The 13,266-nt window shown below is 38.2% G+C and overlaps 2 protein-coding genes across 2 annotated transcripts in view; one reads left to right on the forward strand and one right to left on the reverse strand.

Annotated features, from left to right (window-relative positions):
• STYXL2 (serine/threonine/tyrosine interacting like 2) overlaps positions 1-6,113 on the reverse strand; it is a 34,877-nt gene extending 28,764 nt beyond the window's left edge. Inside the window, exons 1-2 of the mRNA XM_051999031.1 lie at positions 5,971-6,113; positions 4,642-4,767 (exon numbers count right to left, since the gene is read on the reverse strand). Coding sequence (XP_051854991.1) covers positions 4,642-4,751 — 110 coding nt within the window. The 5' untranslated portion in view covers positions 4,752-4,767; positions 5,971-6,113. The remainder of the gene's footprint in view (positions 1-4,641; positions 4,768-5,970) is intronic.
• A 4,498-nt stretch (positions 6,114-10,611) lies between these two features.
• GPA33 (glycoprotein A33) overlaps positions 10,612-13,266 on the forward strand; it is a 47,111-nt gene continuing 44,456 nt past the window's right edge. The window contains exon 1 of the mRNA XM_051999032.1: positions 10,612-10,780. Within this exon, the coding sequence (XP_051854992.1) occupies positions 10,738-10,780 (43 nt within the window). The 5' untranslated portion in view covers positions 10,612-10,737. The remainder of the gene's footprint in view (positions 10,781-13,266) is intronic.

Here is a 13,266-nt window from a genome sequence, read left to right on the forward strand (position 1 = left end):
GGAAAACAATAAAGGAAAGGAATAAGAATTTATGGAATACCTATTACGCTCCAGGCACTGTACTAAGTGCTTTTATAAATGTTAGCTCATTTGATCCTTGCAACTATCCTTTGATGGAGGTGCTACTGTTATCCCCATTTTGCAGTTGAGGAAACTGAGGCAAACAGGGGTTAAGTGATTATTTGTTTAGGCCAAATTTAGATGCAGATTCCTTATTCTAGGCTCAGGGTTTTATCTATTGTCTCTAGATGTTTCTAGAAAATATTTAGAAAAGGGAGCTTTTGAAGGGAGGTCACATCTTTAGAAAACAATATTTTTTTTTTGTATTTTGTTACAATGGTACATTATATTTGGAGTCAGGAAAGCCTGAATTCAAATCCTGTAATTTTGTGACTCTGAACAGGTCTCTGCCTTCCTTTTTAATTTTCTTGTTTGTAAAATAGGGATAATAATAGTACCTGTTTCAGAGAGTTGTTAAATGAATTAATATCCTTAAAGAGCCTTAACATAATAGTTGTTATTGGTATAATCCTCTTCTTCTTTCTTCTTCTCTTCTTCTTCTTCTTCCTCCTCCTCCTTTTCCTCTTCCTCTTCCTCCTCTTTTTCCTCCTTCTCCTCCTCTTGCCACTGCTCCTCCTCCTTCTTCTCCTCCCCTTCTTCCTTCTCCTCCTCTTCTTCCTTTTCTTCCTTTTCCTCCTTCTCCTCCTCTTCTACTTCCTCCTCCTCCTCCTCCTCCTTTTTCTTCAGCTTCTGCTTCTCCTCCTCTTCCTTCTCCTCCTTTTTTTTCTTTTCCTCCTTCCTTCGACCCCCTCCTCCTCCTCCTCATCATCATCTTGGGTCTGTCAAACTAAGATTTGTCCCTAGCTGTGCCAAGACAAATTGGAAAGGGGAATGGGAGGGGAGTTCTAATTGAGTGCCCCAAAGACTTGCTTTGTAAAATACCTTAGAAAAAGGGAATATCTCAAAACACTCCTGCAGAGCGACCTCTAGACAGATTGTTAAATAAGCAGCGCTCGCCTCCTTCGCCCTTTCTGCTTTCTCAGGTATCGACCCCCTCTCCCTCCCTCCCAAGCTGGCTTCAAGTTCTCTGCTCCCACATTCGATGCGATGACTCAGGCTAATGGGTGCCCATCAGGAAGAAATTGTGATGATACAGTGATTCACACGAAGATCCTCGGGATTTAATGTGTTAGCTCTCTTGGGAATATGTTTTTTAAAGAAACCACTGACCGAATAAAAGGCTGGACTTGCTAACTAATGGAATCATTTCCTGCACCAGCCAGAGGTGAGAGAAGAGATATTTGAGAGTTTGTAGCCGAGTGGATCCTGGGAATTGCAAATAACTACCTCCCAAGCGGTGTCTATAAGTGCCGGGGACACAGGTCTGTGATTCTGGCAGAACAGACAGAGAAAGCTTCAGAATGGGAGAGCCTGGGTTCAAATCCTGCTTTTGATAGAGCAGGTCCCACTTTCTGGTTTTCCTAACTGCACAGGTAAAACTTAGATTATGTATCATCCTAGGGAGGGAGGAGTAGAATTTGGAACTTGAGGTCCACACCTGTGCTTTCTTTGGTGTAGGGAACTGCTCCCCCAAAAAACAAACCAACACCAAATCTTCCCTCTCCCAACAGAGGTTGACAACAACTTTGAAGATTATAAACTTAAAGAGATACTTGAAGCACCAGGAGGTAAAGGGACTCAGCTAGACCTCATACAGCCATTATGTGTCAGAGGCAGAATTAGAACCCAGAGCTTCCTGGCTCTGAAGTTATTGCTTGTGCAATTGCACAGAGATGCAATAGATGCACACACTGAAAGACAGGAGGAAATAGATGCCCTTTCAATTCTATAAGTTTTATTAGCAGGCACCAGGACAAGTGGGTTTTAAAAGAAGACACTTGAGTATCCATTTGTTCCAAGGACTATTTGTACTTGTGACAGGAGCTTCCCTTCACCTTTCAGCAGGCACCCAGATAATTTTCCCAACTTGTGTAGGCTGTACTCTGTGGAGACGGAACTAGCAGAGGGCAACTAGGGCTGTGCCCAAGTGCCAATGCACTGGAGATCATGATTCCTCCCATACCTCTGACCACCCTGGGAGGTTTTCATGTACTGCTCCTTAGAGCCCATGAGCCACCTGGCCCAGGCACTCATTTTAAGGGACAAATGTGGGAATATATTTAGGGGGCTGGGGCAGGGAAGGGGAAGGCAATTGAAGCAAAGGTGGCTTACTGTTGGCTGCAGAGATCCAAAAATCCTTTGTACCACTCTACCCCCAGCCCTAGTTCTCTCTAGGGAACTTTCTTCTGCTCTCCCTTTTCTCTGTACCATCCAGAATCTTCCTCTGTTGTGGTTCAGTACCAAAAAATATGACAAACAGGGATCATTATATATAGTTTGGTGGCCTCTGTTTCTGAGTTTGACACTGATGTACCAGATGATTTCCAAGATCTCCATCTAGGTTTAACTCTTTAATCCTACTATCCTAAATCCCCGTTCTCACATTATTTCTATCTTCTAGTATTCTCTGAAACCTAATTTTCTCCAAAAGGTTCCATATTTTTGAATATTCTATCCAAAGATGGCTGATCCTCCTATCTTATACCTTGATATCTAAGTCAGATAGGAGGTATAGTCCTGCTCCCAATAGACATTCTCACATTGTCCCTTCATCCCCATCACTCCGCAATGGCCTCTCTTCCTTTAAAATTCCCAAATCCTGACTTCAGAAAAGCCTGGACATATGTGAACTGAGGTAGAATGAAATGAGCAGAACCAGAAGGACATTGTACACAGTAACGATACGTATAATAAAGAATTGTGAGTTACTTAGCTATTCTCAGCAATGCAACAATCCAAGGCAATTGACTGATAATAAAACATATCATCTGCTTCAAGAGAAAGAACTGGTATTATCTGAATATATCCCTCTCTCTTTTTTCTTTTTCTTCCTTGTTCCTTTCCTTTCCCCTTTCCTTTCCTTTCCCTTTCCCTTTCTTTTTCTTTTCTTTTTTCATTTCCTTTTTCCTTTCTCCTTTTCCTTCTTTTCCTTTCCTTCCTCCTTTCCTTTCTTTTCTTTCCTTCCTTCCTTCCTTTCTTTCTTGTTTGAGGCTTCAACAAAATGACCAATGAGGAAATGTTTTATGTGATTGAACAGGTTATACCTGTGTTAGATTGCTTATCATTGTAAGAAGAGAGGGGTAGAATTTGGAACTTAAAATGTAAAAACTGTTTTAACATGCAATTGGGGAAAAATAAAATATTATTTTTTAAAGTTCCCTTCACCCTACTCCTAATCACCAGATCACTCTGCCAAATAACTCTTCTTCAACACCTGCCCCTTCAAATCACCTTACAACATATTTTTTCAAACTTTATTTTCATGATCTCAGTGTTCAGTCTATGCAGTCATTCAAAAGAATGATCAGGTTTCTGCCCTTCCCTCTTCCCCTAAATAAATTTCCCCCAGGAGTCAAATTTCTTAGTTACACCCGTGGGGGAAGACACTGTAACAGAGATCCAAATCATAAAAAGATATAGAATAAGTTCATGTGAAAAAGATTTGGGACTTTTAGTGGACCACAACTTCTAGTAAATGAACAGTGTAACATGGTAGCCAAGAAAAAGAACATGATCTTAGGCTGCATTAATAGTGTGCAGAATGGCACCCTGGCTATATTTTCTGCCCTGGTCAGACCACATCTGGAGCACTGGATGAGATAGATTAGTTAGAGGAGGACAACCAAAATCATGAGAGAATAGAAAAGCATTGTCTGTGAGGATTAGCTGAAAAAACAGGATATTTAGCCCAGAGAACACAAACCTTAAAGGGATTTGATCACTTTCTTCAAGAATTTGAAAAACAGTTCTGTAGAAAAGAGAATTAGAGTTGTCCCCTTTGGTGCCATGGGGTAAAACTTAGGTGCACTGGATAGAAATGAAATGTTCATTATTTGAAACTTTAGTTTCAACAGTAAGGTAGATTTAGATTTAATGGAAGGAATATCCTTTGACTCATTTCATGGAAGTCTCAAAAAAAAAAAAAAAGAATAAGCTGCTCCAGGAAGTAATGGATTCACAGGAAGTCCTCAGGTAGAAGCCCAATGACCACTTGTTTTGGGTTCTTTGGAGGGCCTTCCTACAATGCAGGATGGACCTCTGAGTTCCTGTCCAAATGAGTTTGGGGATTCCTTGGAGTCCCAGAAATTTATAACTAAATGGAATCTTAGAAATCAGACCTTCCAACTCTCTCCCATTCCCTACTCCCTTTTCTTATTTTACAGATGCAAAAAACTAAGCTTATATAAAAGCAATTTACCAGAAATTCTCATTAAACTAGGACTCAGGTGTGCTGACTCCTTATTCCATCCTTAGTACTAGGACGGTCTGATGTTTTTGAATTTCAGAAGGGGACTATTTATGGAGTCATATTCATTCTATAGGCAACTTTTAGTTCTAACATGTTATAATCTAGACTACTTGATGTCCCCCTCAGTACCCCATCTTCATTCCTCCTTAGTGGTTATGGATAATTATCCTCTGACCTCACTTGTGGACACTATAGGAGATATTAGGATGCCATTTGTCCTCCTGTCTCTGGTCCACTCCCATGTAACTGAGCCACATTGAATGTACACTCACTGGCTGGGAGAAGGGCTTCGGAGATAGTGGGCCTGCACAGCCTTCACGTCAGCTCCATCTTCTGTATCCGGAACAACTTGCTCCTCCTCTGGATCATTGCTGGTCGCCATGACAACCTGTTAAATTCTAGGGAATTGGGGGGAAAGGACCATTAGGGAGTTAGCAACAAAAATAAAGCAACCATAAGGACATTAGAAAGTGCAGTTAAGCTCTGGAGGGCTAAGAGTGGGATGGTCACACAAGAAAAAAATTCCACTGTGGCTCTTTTCAACAGTGAGATGATTCAGACCAGTCCCAATGACCCTGTGATAAAGAGAGCCATCTCTACCCAGAGAGAGGACTGTGGGAAGTGAGGGTGGATACAACATAGCATTTTCACTCTTTTCATTATTGTTTGCTTGCATTTTGTTTTCTTTCTCATTTTTTTTTCTTTTTGATCTGATTTTTCTTGTGCAGCAAAATAATTGTATAAATATGTATACATATATTGGATTTAACATTTTTTTTAAACATGTTTAACATCTAGGGGAGAGGGTGAAGGAAAGGAAGGGAAATTTGGAACACAAGGTTTTGCAAGGATCTATGTTGAAAAATTATTCATGCATATGTTTTGAAGCTAAAAAGCTTAAATAAAAAAAAATAAAGAAAAAAATTCCACCTCCTGTTAGGATTTGGGCTAGGCCCTCTTACTGACACCATGTTTATTATACAGCACCTTTTCTTTCAATCATATAGGATTTCACATCAGTATTAATATTCTTCACTTGAGAGAGAGAGAGAAATTGAGGCACTGATTTTTCCAAGATCAATGAATGATGGAGAACTTTTCTCCATAATACCATTTTTGCCTCAAGGGGAAGGTAGTAATGTTAGAGCCTCATAGGCCTTTAGAATGGAGAGATTAAGGATAATCCAATTTAAGGAAGAACAACATGGTTCCCCTTCACCAAGAAAGAAGGTACATTTATTGTAAAGCTAAGGAAGTTAGTGACCAAGAGACCTCCCAAGACACCCACGGGAAAATGTCCAGAGCTTCTGGGTCCCTTCGGGACCGACCACCTTTGATTTAGACACAAATCTTAGAGAGGAAGGGTTCACTAGTGACTGATTTTCTTTCACCTCAGTCCGTCAGGTCCCAGGCAGACGACATCTATATTTTGCTGAGGGAGTCTGGCCCTCCCCCACCGCCTATTAAAGGGATCTGAAATCCCCCACAGCTGGTCTCAGGCATCAGGAATGTTTGCTTGGGGCCTAAGCGGCCTCTGCCCCTCGGACTTGTGGGCCCTGGGACTGACCCAGGACAAAGAAAGAAGCAAAAATATCACTCACCCGAACTCTTGGTAATTCTGCTGTCTGGAAAGCATATATTCAGGTGCCGGGGGACCCCAGGAAGGCTGGCAAAAAACTATCAGAGGCTGGAGCGAGGGAGTGAAACCTCTCTCTCCAGAGTGCCTTCTTCAAGAGGCAGGGCAACTGTCAACTGGAAACCCTTCACAACTCTCTAAATTTAGCAGGTGTCCTAGGCTGGCTGGCAGTTCAGTTGGAGGCAGGAATTCAGAGCCTCCCGTGGAGCTGGACAGATAAGTCCAGCCTTAACTCTTTCCCTGCCGGGTCATCCTTTGCCACCGACAATTGATTTCTTTGTCAGGAGAGCTGAGGAAAGCAAAAGCTCCTCTGGGCTATTTCAGCACTGCCTCTTCCTCCATCCTACCCTCTTTCTCCTTTCCTAGAAGGCAGAATTACAAGTCCTCCCAGAATATCTTCCAGAAAATAATCCAATCCTTAAAAGCCCTGCCGTTTGCCTCCAGGGCCAAGAAGGCGAAGGACAAGGATATCAAATACTATAAAAAACCAGAAACACAGAATAACGGTCACTGTTATGTAACCTGTACCAGGATTATTCTTAGGATAAATGAATGACTTCCTATCACCCTTACCCCAGGCTGTGACCTAGGGAGAAACTGTGCTGTAAGAAAAATGGCAGGGGAAACTCTGATTTATCAGCTGCTTATGAAATTTTAAAAAGCAAACAGTAGGAGTCAGAGGACAAGATCTGTAAGCACACATACATATATGTGTATATATATATACACATATATGTGTATATATACACACATACATAAAGCACTATACATATAAAGCCATATCTGTATGTATAAATATGTATATATTTGTGTATATATACATACACATATATACAGATATGTAAAGATATATACGTATACACACATGTAAAGATATAGCTGTGTATACAATGTATATATACATACATATACATGACACACACATGAAGATATATATGCACATATATATGTAAAGATATCTGTGTGTATAAATATAGTATATATACATTTATTTAATATTTTATAAATATAAATCTACACATCAGTCTACACTCTTCTCTAACTGAATCCTCTCCTTTGTCCTTTTTGGCTATCTCTTTACCTAAATTTTCTTCCACCCAGTCCTCACCCCTAATCTCCATTCTTCTCTCCCAGAACTGTTCTGCTAATCTCAAGCTATTTCCTGCCTGAGATCCCCTTTGCAGCCTTTCTTTGTCTCTAACTTTGACTCCCCTCCTCATTTTCCCCCTGATTCATTCATTCCTCCCATTTCTTACACCCTTCTTCTCTCACTTGGGATCGGGAAAATGTGTAGTCAAATCTCCCTTCAGACACTGAGCTCTCTTGACTGGACAAGTCTCGTAACTTCTGTCTGCCCCAAGTTCCTCATCTATAAAGTGGTGGATAATAATAGTACTAACTTCCTAGGGTTGTGAGAATCAAATGAGATAATCTATGTAAAGTACTTGACACAGTGTCTGGGACTGAGTAAGCACTATAGAAATCTCACCTTTTATTATTATCTTTAAAATGGGGATAATGATAGCATTTCACAAGGATGTTCATCAAATGAGATAATATGTGTAAAATACTTTGCAAATCTATATAGCTGCAAACAACTAGATTTAAAACCATAGGCCATAAAATTTTAATAAACTACATAAAACATTTTGAAAACCAATACAATATTACATAAATGTTAATTACTACTATCATTATTATATACCACCTTTCAAATTCTCCTAGCTATGAAGTTCTAGATTTTAGAACTTATAGGTCATTTGGGTCCAATCACCTCATTTTACAGATAGGGAAACTGAGACTCAGAAGGAAATTGATTTGCCTATGGCCAAACAAATCCTACAACAAGAATTTAAAACCCAGTCACTCATGATTGGAAGAGGGTAGAAAGGGAAGAAGGTGAAAGAAAATTTGGAACTTAAAAAAATACGTTAGAAATTGTTCTTACAAGTAATTGTAGGGGGAGGGAGAAATAAAATGTTAAAAAAATAAATACTTGTTGACTTAATCCAAATAAATGTTCCTGGACAATGTTCCCAACAAATAAATGGTCACTCATTCTCCATTTGAAGACTTTTCAGGGTCTCAAACTGCGGCCCGAGGGCCAGATGCAGCAGCTGAGGACATTTGTCCCCCTCACCCAGGGCTATGAAGTTTCTTTATTTAAAGGCCCACAAAACAAAGTTTTTGTTTTTACTATAATCGGCCCTGCAACAGTCTGAGGGACAGTGAACTGGCCCCCTATTTTAAAAATTTGAGGACCCCTGCTTAGGTGATAGACATCCTGCCCCATCTGGAAGCAGTTTATTTTGCTTCTCCTGTCTCTGATATACTTAAAGATCTGGAAGGTACTGTGAACCCTTCTTAGATAAGTCATGACCCTGGAATGGCTGATTCCCCTAATTATTTATAAGAATGTGATGGATGCACAAAATAGCAGTCTAAGGATTTAGTCCTGTCTGCTGTCGTTTTGGAAATGCTGAAATCATAACAGATATTATTGTATATTCTCAATCATAGCAATAATAACAGATGCTTATTTACTTAAAAGTTTGCAAAATGATTTACATGCCTTATCTCATTTGAGTTTGTCAACAACCCAATGAGATAGATGTTTTTATCATCCCTATTCATTTAATAAAAAATTATTTGCTAAGTGCCAGGCACTGCATAGCACATTCCAATTTTATACATGAAGAAACTAAGGCAAACAGAAGTGGTTCTAACCTATTGTTCACTACCAATATCTGGGACCTCATTCTTGCAATAAATTGGTTACTGAATGGGGGAAGAACTTTTATAGCATCCTGTTTCATTTCTGCCATGGGCTGGCTGAGTCAGCAACCAGCATCAGACCAGCCAGTGTCAACACAGCAACAGATTAAAAGTATTGCACATGGTCCTGGATTTGATCAATATTTCAACCAACCAACAAAAGGGAAAAAGAAGAAAGCAGTAGTAATTTCTCTGATTTCAATTCCAGTTCACATACTTAATAGTTAATAACAAGAAATTTTTTTTATCTCTTGAGCATCCTTTTTCTATTTTTTAAAGAAATTAAAAATAATTATTCCCAATTCCAAATTTTCTTCTTCCTTCCAGTCCTGGCACCTACCTATCCAGATATGGCTATCCTGTATAACCAATATATCTTTCCATTCTACATAGGTGAAACTTCCGACATATGCTGCCTTTCCACATTAGAATGTGAGTTCCTTGAGAATAAGGACTATTTAACTTTTTCTTTTTATATCTTCAGCCCTTAGTACAATGCTTGACACCCAGTAAGCATTTAATAGATTTAATAGATTTTTCATGCCTTAATACATTCTAAAATGGTATTTTGCCCCTGTTGAGAACAGAGGGGATCCCTGGTCTCTCCAAATTAGTAAAGCAGATACTATTATCATCTTTATTCATTTACTCAGTAAACATTTATTAAATATCTACTATGTGTTGAGCACATTCCTAACTTACACATATGAAGTAGATGTTATACTGATTTTGGAGGAATACTAATGGTTGAAGGGAGGGATAGTACCTAGAAACACAGTGAATTTAATATACGTTTAATTGAATATATAATATATAAGTGAATATAAGTCCACAGAGAACTGAGTGGTTGTATTCTAAAGAGTACATGTGACTTGTTTAATAAGAAGGGAAGTTCCAGATGTGGGTCTGGGTAAAAATCATAGACTATCCTATAATTTTCCAATAATTCAGAGCCATATTTCATCACCCCTCAGTCTAGATTCAGAATCAGGCCAGTGTGGATTTTTAGCTCTTCTCATCATTAACCCCTTCCCCTATCCCCTTCTCAGCCCCCTTCAAGAACACCAATTGGACTCGGTTGCAATCACTCTGGTGGTTTGGGTACAGTGCCATCATGTGGACAAATTAAACACTAAAATGTATTTTTGAGTAATAAAACAGCACCGGGCCTTCTTGTAGGTAGCCCACGAATGAGCTCCTGAGAGATTCTCTCTTGTCCCTGGGGCTAATGCAATATCCAAGCACCTAAACCTGTGTCACATGCATGTGAATCATTGCATTTTTATATGATGCATAACAATTTCTTTGGACCTATTAATGGAAAATCTCTACAGATCCCTGGATGGAGAAATAGCTCCTTTATACCCTAAGGTAGAAGCAGAGAAAAAGTCACGTAAGAAATGGTTCTTTTCCTTTTTTGTTGTCAGTAAAACAAGCACCTTTTCTTCCTCTTATCCTTAGCTCCTACTTCTACTCATAAACACAGAAAGTGCTTCGTGAAGAGCTGGATTACAGAATGAGTCATTAATTTCTTCCCTTACTTGTATCGCCTCCTCTGTGGCTCCATGAGCCATTTCCTGCAGGTAGGCACATTAGGAAGCAAGAGAAGAGAAATGATACTTTGTACCACACTCTGCAGCTTTCCAGTCCGAGAGGGAAACACCCAAACTCTTCAGTTACATGTAATTCTCTCTGCATCATATATGTTTATAACTGGAATCAGATAGCAGGAAGGAGGAAGCCAAGAAGTACTCATGGGGAGAAGGTGGGGTGGATGGGTAAAGTCCAGCCTCTCAGGAGAGTACATCTGGGGCAAGGGGAGGGCAGAGTAGAGAGGGAAGTGAAAAGAGGGAGAGTGGGCCCATTTGTCTGGAGTGGATTTAACAGGCTAACAGCAACTTTGACAGACTGACATCCTGCCCAGGTTTGAGGCACCTTGGTGAGAAAGCAAGAGACCATGGTGGGAAAAATGAGACCTCTGCTCTTCCTTGTTTCTGCCCGTGAGTAAATGTCATGATCTTCCCATGTCTGGGAGCAACAACAGGGGGCGAAAAGATGGCTGGCTTGCAGCGAGTAGCCTGGGTATCTTCCCTGCTTTTCTTAGTATAAAAGAAGAAAGAAATTTTTTGCTATTTCTTGATAGGCTAGAAACTCAAAGCAAGTCTATCAATAGGAACAGAATGTTTCTCATTTGCTTTCTAGTTTGTAATTTTCTCCTGACTCTGTTCACTTTACTTTGTATGTGCTCATAAAAGTCTATTTTCTGAAATCGTCTTGCTTATCATATTTTACTGCAAAGTAGTATTCCATCACAATCATAGAACATAACACGCTCGGTCATTCCCCAGTTGATGGGCATTCTCTCAATTTCCAATTCTTTGTCATCACAAATAGGTCTTTTTCCCATTTCTTTGATGTCTTTGGGATATAAACAGAATAATGATTTTGTAGGGTCAAAGGCTATGTTTTATACTCCTTTGGGTATAATTACAAAATGTTCTTCAAAATGATTAGATTCACAACTCCACCAACAGTGTATTTTGTATGCCAAGTTTTCCAAATCCCCTCTAGAATTTATCTTCTTTTTTTTTTTGTCATTTTAGCCAATATGATAGTATGAGTTGATACCTCAGAGTTACATTTCTTTCATTACTGGTGATTTAAAGCATTTTAAAATGTGACTATTGAAAGCTTTGGTTTCTTCTTCTGAAAACTGCCTGTTCATTTTTTTTGGACCATTTATCAATTGAGAATTGCCTCTGAATTTTTACCCTTTTTTTGACCATTTATCAACTGAGAATAGAGAATTCCCTCTGTATTTGAAAATTAAGCTTTTATTAGAGATACTTGCTGTGAATTTTCTGACCTCCCTGAACCCACTCTACCCCATTTCCTATAATTTTGACTTCATTAGTTTTGTTTGTGCAAAAGCTTTTAAATTTCATGTCAGCAAAATTATCCATTTTATTTTTTGTGATCTTATCTATTTCTTATTTGGTCATAAACTTTTTCCTTCATCTTAGATCTAGCAGGCATATTTTTCCATGCTCCTCTAATTTACTTATTATAATACCCTTTATAGCTAAATCATTTATTTATTTTGGCCTTACTTTGGTATGTGGTATGAAATGATGCTAAATTTCTGCCAAACTGCTTTCTAATTTTCCTAGCAATTTTTGTCAAATGGTAAATTTTTATCCCCAAAGCTTTGGGTTTGATAAACCAAAATATTAGACCATGGAGGTAATTTACTGCTGTGTATCATGTCATCTATTCCACTGGCTCACCACTATAGAGTACTTACCAGTACTAGATTATTTTCATAATTACTGCTTTATAATATAGTTTGCAATGTGGTACTCCCAAGTCACTTTCCTTCACATTTTTGATTCCCTTGATATTCCTGACCATTTATTCTTCCAGATGGATTTTGTTATTATTTTTCTAGTTCTATAAAATAATTTCTTGGTAGTTTGATTGATATGACACAAATAAGTAAACTAACTTAGGTAGAATTATCATTTTTATTTTATTGGCTTAGGTTACCCATTAGCAATGAATATTTCTCCCTTTATTTAGATCTGTATTTGTGTGAAGAGAATTTTGTAATTGTGTTGATATAGTCCTTGGATTTATCTTGGCAAGTAGATGTCCATGGATTTTTTATTGTTTGCAATTGTTTTAAATGGAATTTCTTTTTCTATCACTTGCTGCTGGATTTTGCTACTCATTTATAGAAATGCTAATGATTTATGTAGGTTTATTTTATTTCTTGCAACTTTTCTAAAGTTATTAATTGTTTCAACTAGTTTTTTAGTTGATTCTCTAGAGTTCTTTTAAGTACACCATCATATCATCAGCAAAAGTAATGATTTAGTTTCCTTATGGCTATTTCTATTCTTTTAATTTCTTTCTTTCTCTTTTGTCTTATTGCTAAAGTTAGTAATTAGGTGATAATGAGCATCCTTGCTTCAGTCCTGATCATTTATCTTCATTACAGATAATGCTGGCTCTTGATTTTAGGTAGATGCTACCTATTATTTTAAGAAAGACGCCATTTATCCCTATGCTTTTTAGTCTTTTTTATGGGAATGGGTGTTGAAGGTCTTCAGAAGATCTTTTCTGTATCTATTGATTATAATCATGATTTTTGTTATTGGTATGGTCAGTTATGTTGATGATTTTCCTAATATTGAACCAGTGCTGTATTCCTGGTGTAAGTTCCTTTTGGTCAAGGTGTATGATCTTTGTGATATATTGCTATAATTTTTTAACATTTTAATCTAATTTTTTTGCAGTAATGTTAAGGAAATTGGTCTGTGGTTTTCTTTCTCTGTTTTTGATATTCCTGGCTTAGGGATCAAAACCACATTTGTATGATAAAAGGAATTTGATAACACTCCTTCTTTACTTTGTCAAATAATTTATATAAAATGGACTTAATTATTCCTTAAGTGTTTGGTAGATTTCACTTGTAAATCAATCT

Source organism: Antechinus flavipes, chromosome 4 (genome assembly GCF_016432865.1).
Source record: "Antechinus flavipes isolate AdamAnt ecotype Samford, QLD, Australia chromosome 4, AdamAnt_v2, whole genome shotgun sequence".
NCBI classification, from domain to species: Eukaryota; Metazoa; Chordata; class Mammalia; order Dasyuromorphia; family Dasyuridae; genus Antechinus; species Antechinus flavipes.